The 12,987-nt window shown below is 42.2% G+C and overlaps 1 protein-coding gene across 4 annotated transcripts in view; it reads right to left on the bottom strand.

The window, feature by feature from the left end:
- Positions 1-12,987, bottom strand: part of bicd1a (bicaudal D homolog 1a) — a 98,832-nt gene that overhangs the window by 29,443 nt on the left and 56,402 nt on the right. For all 4 annotated transcript variants that reach the window (XM_034177066.1, XM_034177065.1, XM_034177067.1 and 1 more), the window contains exon 4: positions 1,428-1,922. In XM_034177066.1, coding sequence (XP_034032957.1) covers positions 1,428-1,922 — 495 coding nt within the window. The remainder of the gene's footprint in view (positions 1-1,427; positions 1,923-12,987) is intronic.

Here is a 12,987-nt window from a genome sequence, read left to right on the forward strand (position 1 = left end):
AAGAAGTACCTTGTTCAGTCAGATGGCTTAAGAAGGAGTCGCTGTTGTAAGGTACTGACAAACCCAAAGGGCAGCAGCCGCTGTTGTGTGTAGGCAAAGTAGCAGGTGTGGGAGGAGTTCAGAGCAACCATGGAGGAAGACTTTCCTATGATGCACTGCAAATTTTGGCCTATCATTACCAGACGATATGAAACTGGTCACTTGTGGTATGTATATCAAACTGCTTTATATGAACATGGCACAACTGTCCAAATCAAGCATTTGTTTAGTGCTTTAAGAAATTAGAATATAATTCCAACCTGTTGACTCTATTTTAGTCCACTTTTCTAAACAAACAAAATGAGATTGACAGATGAGAATAGCTCAGTAGTTCGAATCCGGCTCCCAACCAGTCCAAAATCTGCATATTGCCGTTGTGTCCTTGGGCAAGACACTTAACCCACCTTGCCTGTGTATGAATGAGGTGGTGGTCGGAGGGGCCGTAGCTGCAGAATGGCAACCACGCTTCTGTCAGTTTGCCCAGGGCAGCTGTGGCTGGACCAGTAGCTTACCACTACCAATGTGTGTGAATATAGGAGTGCAACTTGTGAAGCATTTTGGGTGTCTTGGAAAGTGCTCTATAAATCCAAGTCGTTATTATTATTATGAGTTTTGGGTAATGGCAGAAACAACAAGGTCACACATACAAGCGGTCAACATGAGATTCCTCCATCGGGTATCTGAGCTTACACTCAGGGAGAGGATGAGAGACCTAAATTTTGGGATGGACTCTGAGTAGAGCTGCTGCTTCTTCACATCAAAAGGATCCAGTTGAGGTGGTTCAGGTATCTGGTGAGGATGTCCCCTGGTTGACTCCTGAGGGAGCGCTTGCTGACTACAACGCCAAACCAAATATCTATTTATGAGTCTGGTGGATTAGTGGTTAGGACTGTTCCCTCACAGCAACAAGGTAATGGGGAAAAGTCCCAACTGTGGCCTTTATGTGTGGAGTTTGCATGTTCTCCCCATGTTTGCGTGGGCTCCCTCTGGGTCCTCTGGCTTCTTCCCACATCCAAAGACATACAGGTTAGGTGGATTGTAAACTTTAAATTGTCTGTAGGTGTGCGTGTGAATGTGTTTGTTTGTCTATACGTGGCCCTGCGACAGACTGGTGTCCTGTCCAGAGTGTACCCCGCCTCATGCCCAATAACTGCTGGGATAGGCTGCAGCCCCCCATGACCCTTAATTGGCATAAGCAGCTGAAGGTGAGTGTGTGAGTGTGAGTGAATATGGGCACTTATACTTACCGATTTATGACACTGGAGATGCATAACAAAGGATGATCTCATGGTGAAGCTGTGTGTATTGTGTGACAAATAATGGAATCATGGCACTGGATACACATTATCACAAATTACGGTGTTGTGAGGTCATTTCCTACAACCTACCTGCAGCAACTGCTGTTTGAGTTTCTGCATCTCAGACAGGTTAAGTTCACTGAACAGATCTGGCACAGGGTGCAGTCCTTCTGCTTTCCGGGCCGGCCGGTAGTCTGTGTTGATCTTGGCCAAGCCTGCGCTTCCATGGAGGTGGCCATTGCAGCGGTTACTGTCCTCGTTGCTTCCATTAGCTGTAATAACACCACTGTTGGTGACATTTGTTCCACTGGTCTCCTCAGAAAACTTGAGTCCTTCAACGGCGGTGACAGTGAGCGCCAGGTGAGCTCCTGCTCCGTACACACTGTCACTTAGGCTGAGGTGGTGGGCCAGTTCCTTTCTCAGATTGTTCTTCTGCTCACGCTCACTCTTGAGGGCATCCAGAGCCTCTTCTAACTGACCCTCTGAGATTTCCTTGAGGCGCAGTGCATCCTCGAGCTGGCTGTTCAGTAGAACAGTCTCCTCTTCCAGCACTTTAATTTCATGTTTCAATCCCTCGTACTCAACCTGAGCAGAAGACAAGTGGGCAGGGAACATAAGGAAAGAGGAATCATATTAAAATGCTGCTAACTAAGGATCTGTGTTCATCTGAGGTAATAATAATACTTTCTTTCTTTAACCTTTATTTTACCAGGTAAGCCAATTGAGAACCGATTCTCATTTGCAATGGCGACCTGGCCAAGAGGCAGCGTAAGCAGACAGCACAAAAAAACATAACACAAACATTCATATAAAAAGACACAATGCAAAATAAACAGAATCACTAGTTTACATCAAACCAAACAGGTTAAAAACAGGTACATGATTATGGACCAGAGAATGCAATGAATTTTTAAAGGTACTGATTGAAACAAACGAGCTGAGTTTAAGTGATAACTGTAACTGATTCCAGTCATTTGCGACGGAAAACTGGAATGACAAGCGACCAAAGGAAGTACGGGCTTTAGGGACAACTAGATTAATTAAACTGCTTGAGTGCAATGTATGGGCAGAATTATGGATCAGAAGAAGAGAACGAAGATATAGTGGAGTTTTACCAATTAGAGTATTGTAGATGAGAAGGTACCAGTGGACCAGTCTGCGGGAGTGAAGGGAGGGCCAGTTGATAAATGAATACAGGTTACAATGATGAATGTGAAATGGAGCACCAGTAACAAAACGGATAGCAGAATGGTAAATAACATCTAATTTGTGAAGAAGGGTTTTAGCAGCAGACCTGTAGATGACGTCTCCATAATCAAAGATGGGGAGAACTGTCATCTTGACCAGGAGGTGTTTGGCAGAATGAGTGAGTGAGGATTTATTGCGATAAAGAAAGCTTATACAGGATTTGACTTTTGTTAGAACTGTATTGATGTGTGATTCGAATGTGAGTGAACTGTCTAACCAGATACCGACATACTTATATGAGTTGACAAAATCAATTACAGAGCCATCGTTTGAAGTGATGGTTAGAGGGCAGCTAGAATGTGGAAGAGATCTGCTAAAGAGCATGCATTTTGTTTTATTAGTATTCAGTGTTAAGTTAAGGTGAGCAAAGGCCAGTTGAATATTGTTGAAGCTGGTTTGGAGTGAGGACAAGGCAGTGTTAAGACAGGGACTAGATGTGTAAAAGATAGTGTCATCGGCATACAGGTGAATATTAGCATTTCCTGCAGCAAGGGCAATGTTATTAACATAAACAACATACTGAACAGAGGACACAAGGATGGAGTGGATAAAACTCAGAGATTGGTGAAAACTCATACAAAGCTTAAAGACAAGAACAAAATCAAAGCGTCCACAGTGCAGCGGGTTTATTCTCCAAACTATTTCCTCACACATGCAGTTGAAGAAAATGTTCACATGCTGGAAATAAAATTCTTTAGCAATCGCTGTGAATGTGAAAAGGATCATTTTAGCATTTACATTGTTGTGTAATACTTTTGAATGAACCGTGAATTCCAGGTAAAATATTTTCAGCAGTGTGTAAACAATCTTGGGGGACTGTGATTCACACACTGTTGTAAATATTATTGGTGGTGTTTGAGATTGTATGTCTTCCTAAAAAAAATCTTTCCGACAATGTGCAAATTTATTTATTTTTTTATAACTGTGTGAGACAGAATTGTGAACATTGCTTAGATGAAGCAAACAAAACCCATCACAATCAACATCCCTCAAGAAGTGAAGGAGGTTTCACCATGATGTTCGCTCACCCGTGTGTCCGGATGAGTTCAAAATAACTCAATCAATCAATCAGTGCCCTTTATTTCACCTGGTAAAAACTTACTGAGATTAAAACCACTTTTTCAACAGTGACCTGGCCAAGAGGGCAGCACAAAAATGACATAATTATGTTCAGACTTAAAGGCGGATCACTAAAGTGGTGATTACTAAATCACTAATTTAGTATTTTGTATTTGGAGGGTTTTTTTGAGGGGGGGGGTGTTTTTCTCTCTTTCTCTTTTCTTTCTTTGTTTTTTTTTTTTCAGTTGCTTGCTTTATTTATTTTATTTTTTTTTCTCCTGGAGAGTTGCAGATTCATCAGCTTAATATGTTTTACACGATATTTGGACAATATTAATTATGAATACGCTGCATGTCTGTACCTGGAATGTAAGGGGTATTCACAATTCTATAAAGCAAAGGAAAAATACTTACATGTTTAAAGACGGATGGAATAGATGTTGCTATGCTACAAGAGACACATTTTGATGATAAAGAGCAAGTTGCAGCAAGGTGTATTTGGACAAGTATTTTTCTCATCTTTAACATCAAAAACTAGGGGAGCAGCAATTTTAATCAAGAAAAGCCTACTTTTTAAAATATCTGAGAGTGCCAAGGACCCACAGAGTTGCTATGTGAACTCTGCAAGGTCAAACCTTTGTAATGATGAATGCGTATGCTCCACCTGCTCACTCAGTCACTTTCCTCACTAAATTGTTGCTAGATTTAGCTCCATTTCTCTCTAACTCTATTTTGTTATTGTTGGTGGGGATTTTAATCTCGTACTAAATCCAATTATTGATAGATTTCCACATAGTACTTGTACTATGACTCCCTCCTTTCAGGCTAATACACTTTCAGCTTTATGTGAGGAGGTTGGGCTGACTGATGTCTGGAGGAGCACACACCCTTCGGAGAAAAAATACACTGTTTTCTCTGCACCACATTAGTGTCAAACCAGAATTGATTACTTCTTTTTATCAAGAATGGATTTACATTTAGTTTCATCATGTGAAATAAAAAGTATAATTATTTCTGATCATGCTAGAGTAATCATGAACTTAAATCTTAAATTGGTACTATATCAGTCTCACCACCTGAGATTAAATAATACTACTCTTAAAGATGAAAAATTTATATCTAAAGTATTTAAAGTATTTCTGAAAATCAATATTCCCTCAGCTAGCAATGTCTCTATTTTATGGGAAACATGTAAGGCTTATGCAAGAGGGTTATTTCATATTCCACAACAAAGAAGCATCAAAGAGGGGAGAAACAAAAACTTCTAGAGAGTGAGATAACAGATAAGGAAAAAGCATATACGAGGTCTGTTAGAAAAGTATCATGAAAAGAGCCATGAAAAGAGTTGCAGCGAAATTCATGCCGATGGCTTTGGCACGAAGCTGATGGCGCAGCAAAAGCATCACTGTGTTGAAGCCTCACAGGACATGTGACATGCTCGCCTCGTCCACAATTTCTCGGATAGTCACACGACTGAAAAGCCACTGAAAGCCATCTGAATCTTCCAAATGGTGGAAGAGCTGGGCATGTCCCAGCAAGTCCTGTGAGACTTCAACACGGGTGGCGCTTTTGTTCCGCCATCAGCTTCGTGCCGATGAATTTTGCTGCAACTCTTTTCATGGCCAAATCTTCTGTCACAGTGGAATGTGCCAAAAAAGTGCTGATGTCCACCTCTTCTGCAATTTCTCGGACAGTCACACGACGGTCCCACATCACCACAGCGTTCACTTTGGAATGATCCGGTCATTTCAGCATGTTGATGGCCGACCGGAGCGCAGCGTGCTCTCCACCATTGTGCGGACGTCTTTAAACCGGTTGTACCACTCCTTAATCTGTGTGATGCCCATAGGATCGTCACCGAAAGCCGTCTGAATAATCTGAATGGTTTCCACCTGGCTGTCGCCACGTTTCTGACAAAATTTGATGCAGTCATGCTGCTCCAGTCGTTCCGCCATTTCCTTGCAAAGAAAAAATGATGAGAGACTCCACCCATCCTCACACAAAGGTTGCTTACAAGCAAATGACGCAATCGACAGGTATGAAAAAAAATCATGCATGCGCATGAAGGTTCAAGGTTGGCTCATGCAAGCACACGTGATTCAAATCCATCAGGTTTTTTAAAAAAATAAAAAGGTCGGATACTTTTCTAACAGACCTCGTATTCTTTCTCCTTCACCATCACTGTGGCAGAAAATTACTACACTTAGGTCTACTTTAAATTGCCTTCTAACTAGGGATGCAGAGAAGAAAATTAAGTATACTAGACAGAGGTTTTATGAACATAGAGACAAAGTGGGAAAATGTCTGTCCTATTTTGTTAAGAAGCGTGCAGAATCCGAAACTGTCGAGGCTGTATCTGATGAAGAAGGCCATAAGGTTTATGAAAATAGACTGATAAATGACTGTTTTAAGAATTTTTATAAAAAAAAATTGTACTCTTCAGAACAAGTGTTAGACGGGGAGCAATTAATTGATAACTTTTTCACTCAATTTAACTTACCAACTTCGTCAGAAGAGCATAAGTTTGCCCTTAATGCTCCTATAACAAAAACTGAAGTGATCAGAGCTATTAAAACATTACAAAATGGAAAATCGCCATTTTATCAACAATTTCAAAATATTCTGGAAGGACCTCAATCACTCTTTTGCTGTAAGCAAATTCCCAAAGACATTGAGGGAGGCTAGTATATTTTTAATTTTGAAAATGGGGAAGTGTCCTGAATTTTGCACATCTTATAGGCCTTAAATGTAGATAAGAAGCTGCTCTCTAAAATCTTTGCTTTTAGTTTGGAGAATCTTTTACCAACATTGGTGAAAGAAGCCCAGACAGGTTTTTGGGTCCCTTCACACATAGTGTGAATTTAGTCGATTTTCACATAAAGTGCGCATGAAGCAGGAATCGTGTGCAAAACGTGTAAAATCGTAACTGCCTTGTACACCTGTCGCTACAACTATTTGCGCACACCAGCGGCTGAAAGACAGAGTGTGCCCTGCGCGAGCCCATCAGACCCTCTCGCAGCAGGTGTCAGCCAAATTCCAGGTGACACAGACAAACATCTAACACCACTCGCATGGCACTTAGAAAATGTGTGAACATTCGTACTATCACCACGAAATCAGTCAGCAGACGATCACTGTTGAGCTGGATGTGAAATTTGTCTAAGTTCCCTATGAGTGCGGTTTTGCAAAGACACACTGACACATTGGTGTGTGTGCTGAACTGACAGGAGGTGTGGCCGCCGACAGAAGCAGCTGTGGGGAGCTGTGGATCTGGATGTCCCAGCTGGACAACACGTACTGTGTTTGGACAGACATGAACTAACAACTGGCCACTGTGACGCGCGTCTGTCTGCTTGCTGTCCTTGCGTGGACATAAATAAAAAGATATATTGCTGTGGTGATGGGCTGTAGCGAGTGAGCGCGTGCACGCTGCAGCCCATTGACAGGCTGCTCCCAGGTTGAAATGGACTGTCAGATCAGAACACGCAGCAGGCAATCTGACCGTCACACCACCCACATGAGCTCTGTTCCACATGACGTGGTGTCAGTCCTGCGGCGCAACATCCACAAGACACGTGTGTTGGGCAGAACACGCATGTGAGGCAGGCTGGATGCACCGGACCAGTAGATGTGGACATGATGAGAGCGAACTGCTTCATCATTCATGTCATTTCATGACTGTATGTCATGAGAGGATCATATTTGTATTGTTAGCTTGATAAGAGGTATTTAATATAATGCGGTGTTTTTATATGGTGTGCGGTTTTATTTTTTAAATACGTTCATGTCCTTCCTGATATGAGGCAGTTTCCCGCAGCTCTCACAGGACAGCGATCATAGCTCAGTGGTAAAGTTTCTGACTGACAGTCAGAGCTTTTGGCACAGGTTCGATTCCTGTGGGTGGCATGTAATTTGTATTTATTTATTTTTTCACAGCAGCTGTGAAAAGCTGCTGTGTTCCTGCATGCACAAAACCGTCGCAGCATGTATTTTTGAAATTTTTTATTTATTTAGTCTTCACAACAGCTGCGCGATGTGTAACCACATCACGCAACTGGTGGCACTATGTTCTCGCATGCACGAACTGTCACACCGGCATCATGCACGTCTGCCCATCAGCATGATGTTTCGTGGTTCGCTCACTATGTGTGAAGGGGCTCTTATCAAGAGCCGGAACTTGGTTGATAACATTAGACGACTGTTAAATGCTATTCAAGTTTTTAAACAAAATTCTAGTTGTGGTCTGGTGCTTTCCCCCGATGCAGAGAAAGCATTTGACCGAACTGAGTGGTCATTCTTATTGTACACACTGGGTAAAGTTGGGATGGGGACAATTTTGAAAAATGGGTTAAAATTATACCACAAGTAGCAGTTTTGACTAACAGAGTATGGTCTGACTACTTTAACACTCGGAGAGGTGTGATGCAGGGTTGTCCTCTATCACCCCTTTTATTTGCTTTAGCTATAGAGCCACTTGCTGAGGCTATAAGGGCGACACCTGCAATACACAGTTTAGAGATTGGACAGCGGTGTCATGAAATAACATTGTATGCAGATGATGTTGGTCTCCTGACCAACCCTGAAACATCAATTCCAGGTCGTACTGATGTGATTGACAGATTTAGTAGATTTTTTTGGTTATAAGATTAATTTGGCCAAATCAGAGGTTATGACCCTTGGTTCTCTTTCAACAATACCTACTATAGATCCTCCCTTCCATTTTAAATGGTGTCCTAACGGGTTTGAGTATTTGGGGATTTTTATTATGCCAGCTTTTGACCAATTATATAGAGCTAACTTCGTACCTTTATTTTTTAAAATTAAGCAGGACTTAGAACATTAGATATCTTTGCCAGTCTCTTGGCTAGGTCATATAGCTCTGGTTAAAATGAATGTGCTGCCCAGGTTATTGTATCCTATTCAAATAATCCCAGTTTTATTCTCCAAAAGGGTGTTGAAGGATATACACTCAATAAAAATATAAACGCAACACTTTTGGTTTTGCTCCCATTTTGTATGAGATGAACTCAAAGATCTAAAACTTTTTCCACATACACAATATCACCATTTCCCTCAAATATTGTTCACAAACCAGTCTAAATCTGTGATAGTGAGCACTTCTCCTTTGCTGAGATAATCCATCCCACCTCACAGGTGTGCCATACCAAGATGCTGATTAGACACCATGATTAGTGCACAGGTGTGCCTTAGACTGTCCACAATAAAAGGCCACTCTGAAAGGTGCAGTTTTATCACACAGCACAATGCCACAGATGTCGCAAGATTTGAGGACGCGTGCAATTGGCATGCTGACAGCAGGAATGTCAACCAGAGCTGTTGCTCGTGTATTGAATGTTCATTTCTCTACCATAAGCCGTCTCCAAAGGCGTTTCAGAGAATTTGGCAGTACATCCAACCAGCCTCACAACCGCAGACCACGTGTAACCACACCAGCCCAGGACCTCCACATCCAGCATGTTCACCTCCAAGATCGTCTGAGACCAGCCACTCGGACAGCTGCTGAAACAATCGGTTTGCATAACCAAAGAATTTCTGCACAAACTGTCAGAAACCGTCTCAGGGAAGCTCATCTGCATGCTCGTCATCCTCATCGGGGTCTCGACCTGACTCCAGTTCGTCGTCGTAACCGACTTGAGTGGGCAAATGCTCACATTCGCTGGCGTTTGGCACGTTGGAGAGGTGTTCTCTTCACGGATGAATCCCGGTTCACACTGTTCAGGGCAGATGGCAGACAGCGTGTGTGGCGTCGTGTGGGTGAGCGGTTTTCTGATGTCAATGTTGTGGATCGAGTGGCCCATGGTGGCACTGGGGTTATGGTATGGGCAGGCGTCTGTTATGGACGAAGAACACAGGTGCATTTTATTGATGGCATTTTGAATGCACAGAGATACCGTGACGAGATCCTGAGGCCCATTGTTGTGCCATACATCCAACAACATCACCTCATGTTGCAGCAGGATAATGCACGGCCCCATGTTGCTAGAATCTGTACACAATTCTTGGAAGCTAAAAATGTCCCAGTTCTTGCATGGCCGGCATACTCACCAGACATGTCACCCATTGAGCATGTTTGGGATGCTCTGGACCGGCGTATACGACAGCGTGTACCAGTTCCTGCCAAAATCCAGCAACTTCGCACAGCCATTGAAGAGGAGTGGACCAACATTCCACAGGCCACAACTGACAACCTGATCAACTCTATGCGAAGGAGATGTGTTGCACTGCATGAGGCAAATGGTGGTCACACCAGATACTGACTGGTATCCCCCCCCAATAAAACAAAACTGCACCTTTCAGAGTGGCCTTTTATTGTGGACAGTCTAAGGCACACCTGTGCACTAATCATGGTGTCTAATCAGCATCTTGATGTCCCGTGAGGCTTCATCACGGTGTTGCTTTGCGCCATGCGGCGCCGTCGCGACGCGCGGAATTCCTCCGCACGTCTGTCTCAATGTGCCGAAAAAGTGCTGATGTCCACGTCTTTTCACAATTCCTGTTCTAGTCAGACGGCGTCCCGGATAAAACACAGCGTCCAGTTTGGAAATGAACGGCACATTCCACTGTTACAGGAGTTTGTGTCATGGAAAGAGGAGCGGAGGCTTCGCGCGTCAAAGCGGTGCCACATGGCGCACAGCAACGCTGTGATGAAGCCTCACGGGACATGTTCTGGCATGTCCAGGCACATCCACAATTTCTCGGATAATCACTCGATGGAAAAACCACCGACAGCTGTCTGAACGCCATCTCAAAGCCGTCCTGTGAGACCAAAATGGAGGTGGTTTTGTCTCGCTCCAGTAGCGAATCCATCATGACGCGCGAAGCCTCCGCTTGGCTTTCCATGACAAAATCTCTTGTTAAAAGTGAAATCTGCCGGAAAATGGTTGATGTCCACCTCTTGTGATAACCAGAGAAATGGCACACGATGGTCACGGATCCAGACAGCCATCTGTTTACAAATGAAATGGTTGTTCACCCTGTCGATGGCGGCTTCGGAGCGCGGCGCGCCCCACAGCCGCTGGGGGCCGTCCTTAAAGTGACAGTAACACTCCTTATTCTCTACCAAGCCCGTAACATTTTCACCGAAAGCCAGATAAATTTTTCTAATGGTTTCCACCTGCCAGTCTCTAACAGTTTCTGAAAAAATTCTGATGGAAAAAAAGCCCAAATCATTCCGCCATTTCCTGACAATGAAAATCCGCCGAGGGGGTGGACCACTCCTCTCACTCAAAGCCTGCTCACAGGCGAATGACGCAACTGACAGGCATGGAAAAACTCACGCATGCGCACAAGGGTTCAAGCTTGTCTGACGCAATCACACGTGATTCAAATCCATATGGTTTTTGAAAAAAATAATAAGGTCGGATACTTTTCTAATAGACCTCGTATATCAATTATGAAAAGACATGGAAGGTTTCTAAGTTGCACTACAAGGAAGTATGCTATTAGTGCACTATTATTAGTATATTTGGACTATTGCCCAGTAGTTTGGTGAAATGCTACTGGAGAAATGATGAACAGATTACAGAGTTTTCAGAATAGGGCTGCTCGTGTGGCACTTAGATGCAGTTATAGGACAAATATCATTACAGTGCATAAAAAATTAAATTGTTTGTTAGTCAAAGATAGACTTATATTCACTGATCATTTTTGTTAGAAAGATTATTGTCACTAAGTTACCTTATATTTTGTTTACGAATTTTTTCCTTTAGATCAGAAAATCATACTTACAGAACCAGATATGCTGTGGTGGGAAATTTTACATTACCTGTAGCTAGAACCAATGCCATTAAGAACACTGTCACATTTAGGGGTATGTATGAATGGAATTTATTACCGGATCACATCAAACTCATTGCAAATGAATGTTTCTTTAAAAAACTTCTGAAACAGTATTTATCGGTATAAAAAGTAATCTGAGTCAACCCTTTCACCATGATGATGATTAATTTGATTTGATATCTTTTTTGTTTTGATATGTGATTTGTATTTTTATTTATTTTTATATATTTTTTGAATGTATTTTTGATTTACTATATTTGTAAATCTGTTGGACCTCAGGAAGAGTAGCTGCAGCTTTGGGGATCCAAACAAACAATAAACAATATTACTCAAAGTACAACAATTATTGATCACCCTGACATATGTGCAGTTGAGGAAATCCTGTTTCGCCAGCAATCAAAAGTATTTTTGAGGACATTTTATCGAGTACTTAACGGTTTATCCACTACTGACACACAGGGGGTTAGAGGTGTGTGGGAGAGGGAGCTATCTGTGATTATACAACCCCTGGCAAAAATTATGGAATCACCGGTCTCGGAGGATGTTCATTCAGTTGTTTAATTTTGTAGAAAAAAAGCAGATCACAGACATGACACAAAACTAAAGTCATTTCAAATGGTAACTTTCTGGCTTTAAGAAACACTATAAGAAATCAAGAAAAAAAGATTGTGGCAGTCAGTAACGGTTACTTTTTTAGACCAAGCAGAGGAAAAAAATATGGAATCACTCAATTCTGAGGAAAAAATTATGGAATCACCCTGTAAATTTTCATCCCCAAAACTAACACCTGCATCATATCAGATCTGCTCGTTAGTCTGCATCTAAAAAGGAGTGAACACACCTTGGAGAGCTGTTGCACCAAGTGGACTGACATGAATCATGGTTCCAACACGAGAGATGTCAAGTGAAACAAAGGAGAGGATTATCAAACTCATAAAAGAGAGTAAATCATCACGCAATGTTGCAAAAGATGTTGGTTGTTCACAGTCAGCTGTGTCTAAACTCTGGACCAAATACAAACAACATGGGAAGGTTGTTAAAGGCAAACATACTGGTAGACCAAGGAAGACAAAGCGTCAAGACAGAAAACTTAAAGCAATATGTCTCAAAAATCGAAAAATGTACAACAAAACAAATGAGGAACGAATGGGAGGAAACTGGAGTCAACATCTGTGACCGAACTGTAAGAAACCGCCTAAAGGAAATGGGATTTACATACAGAAAAGCTAAACAAAAGGCATCATTAACACCTAAACAGAAAAAAACAAGGTTACAATGGGCTAAGGAAAACCAATTGTGGACTGTGGATGACTGGATGAAAGTCATATTCAGTGATGAATCTAGAATCTGCATTGGGCAAGGTGATGATGCTGGAACTTTTGTTTGGTGCCTTTCCAATGAGATTTATAAAGATGACTGCCTGAAGAGAACATGTAAATTTCCACAGTCATTGATGATATGGGGCTGCATGTCAGGTAAAGGCACTGGGGAGATGGCTGTCATTACATCATCAATAAATGCACAAGTTTATGCTGATATTTTG

Source organism: Thalassophryne amazonica, chromosome 8 (assembly GCF_902500255.1).
Source record: "Thalassophryne amazonica chromosome 8, fThaAma1.1, whole genome shotgun sequence".
Classification (NCBI taxonomy): domain Eukaryota; kingdom Metazoa; phylum Chordata; class Actinopteri; order Batrachoidiformes; family Batrachoididae; genus Thalassophryne; species Thalassophryne amazonica.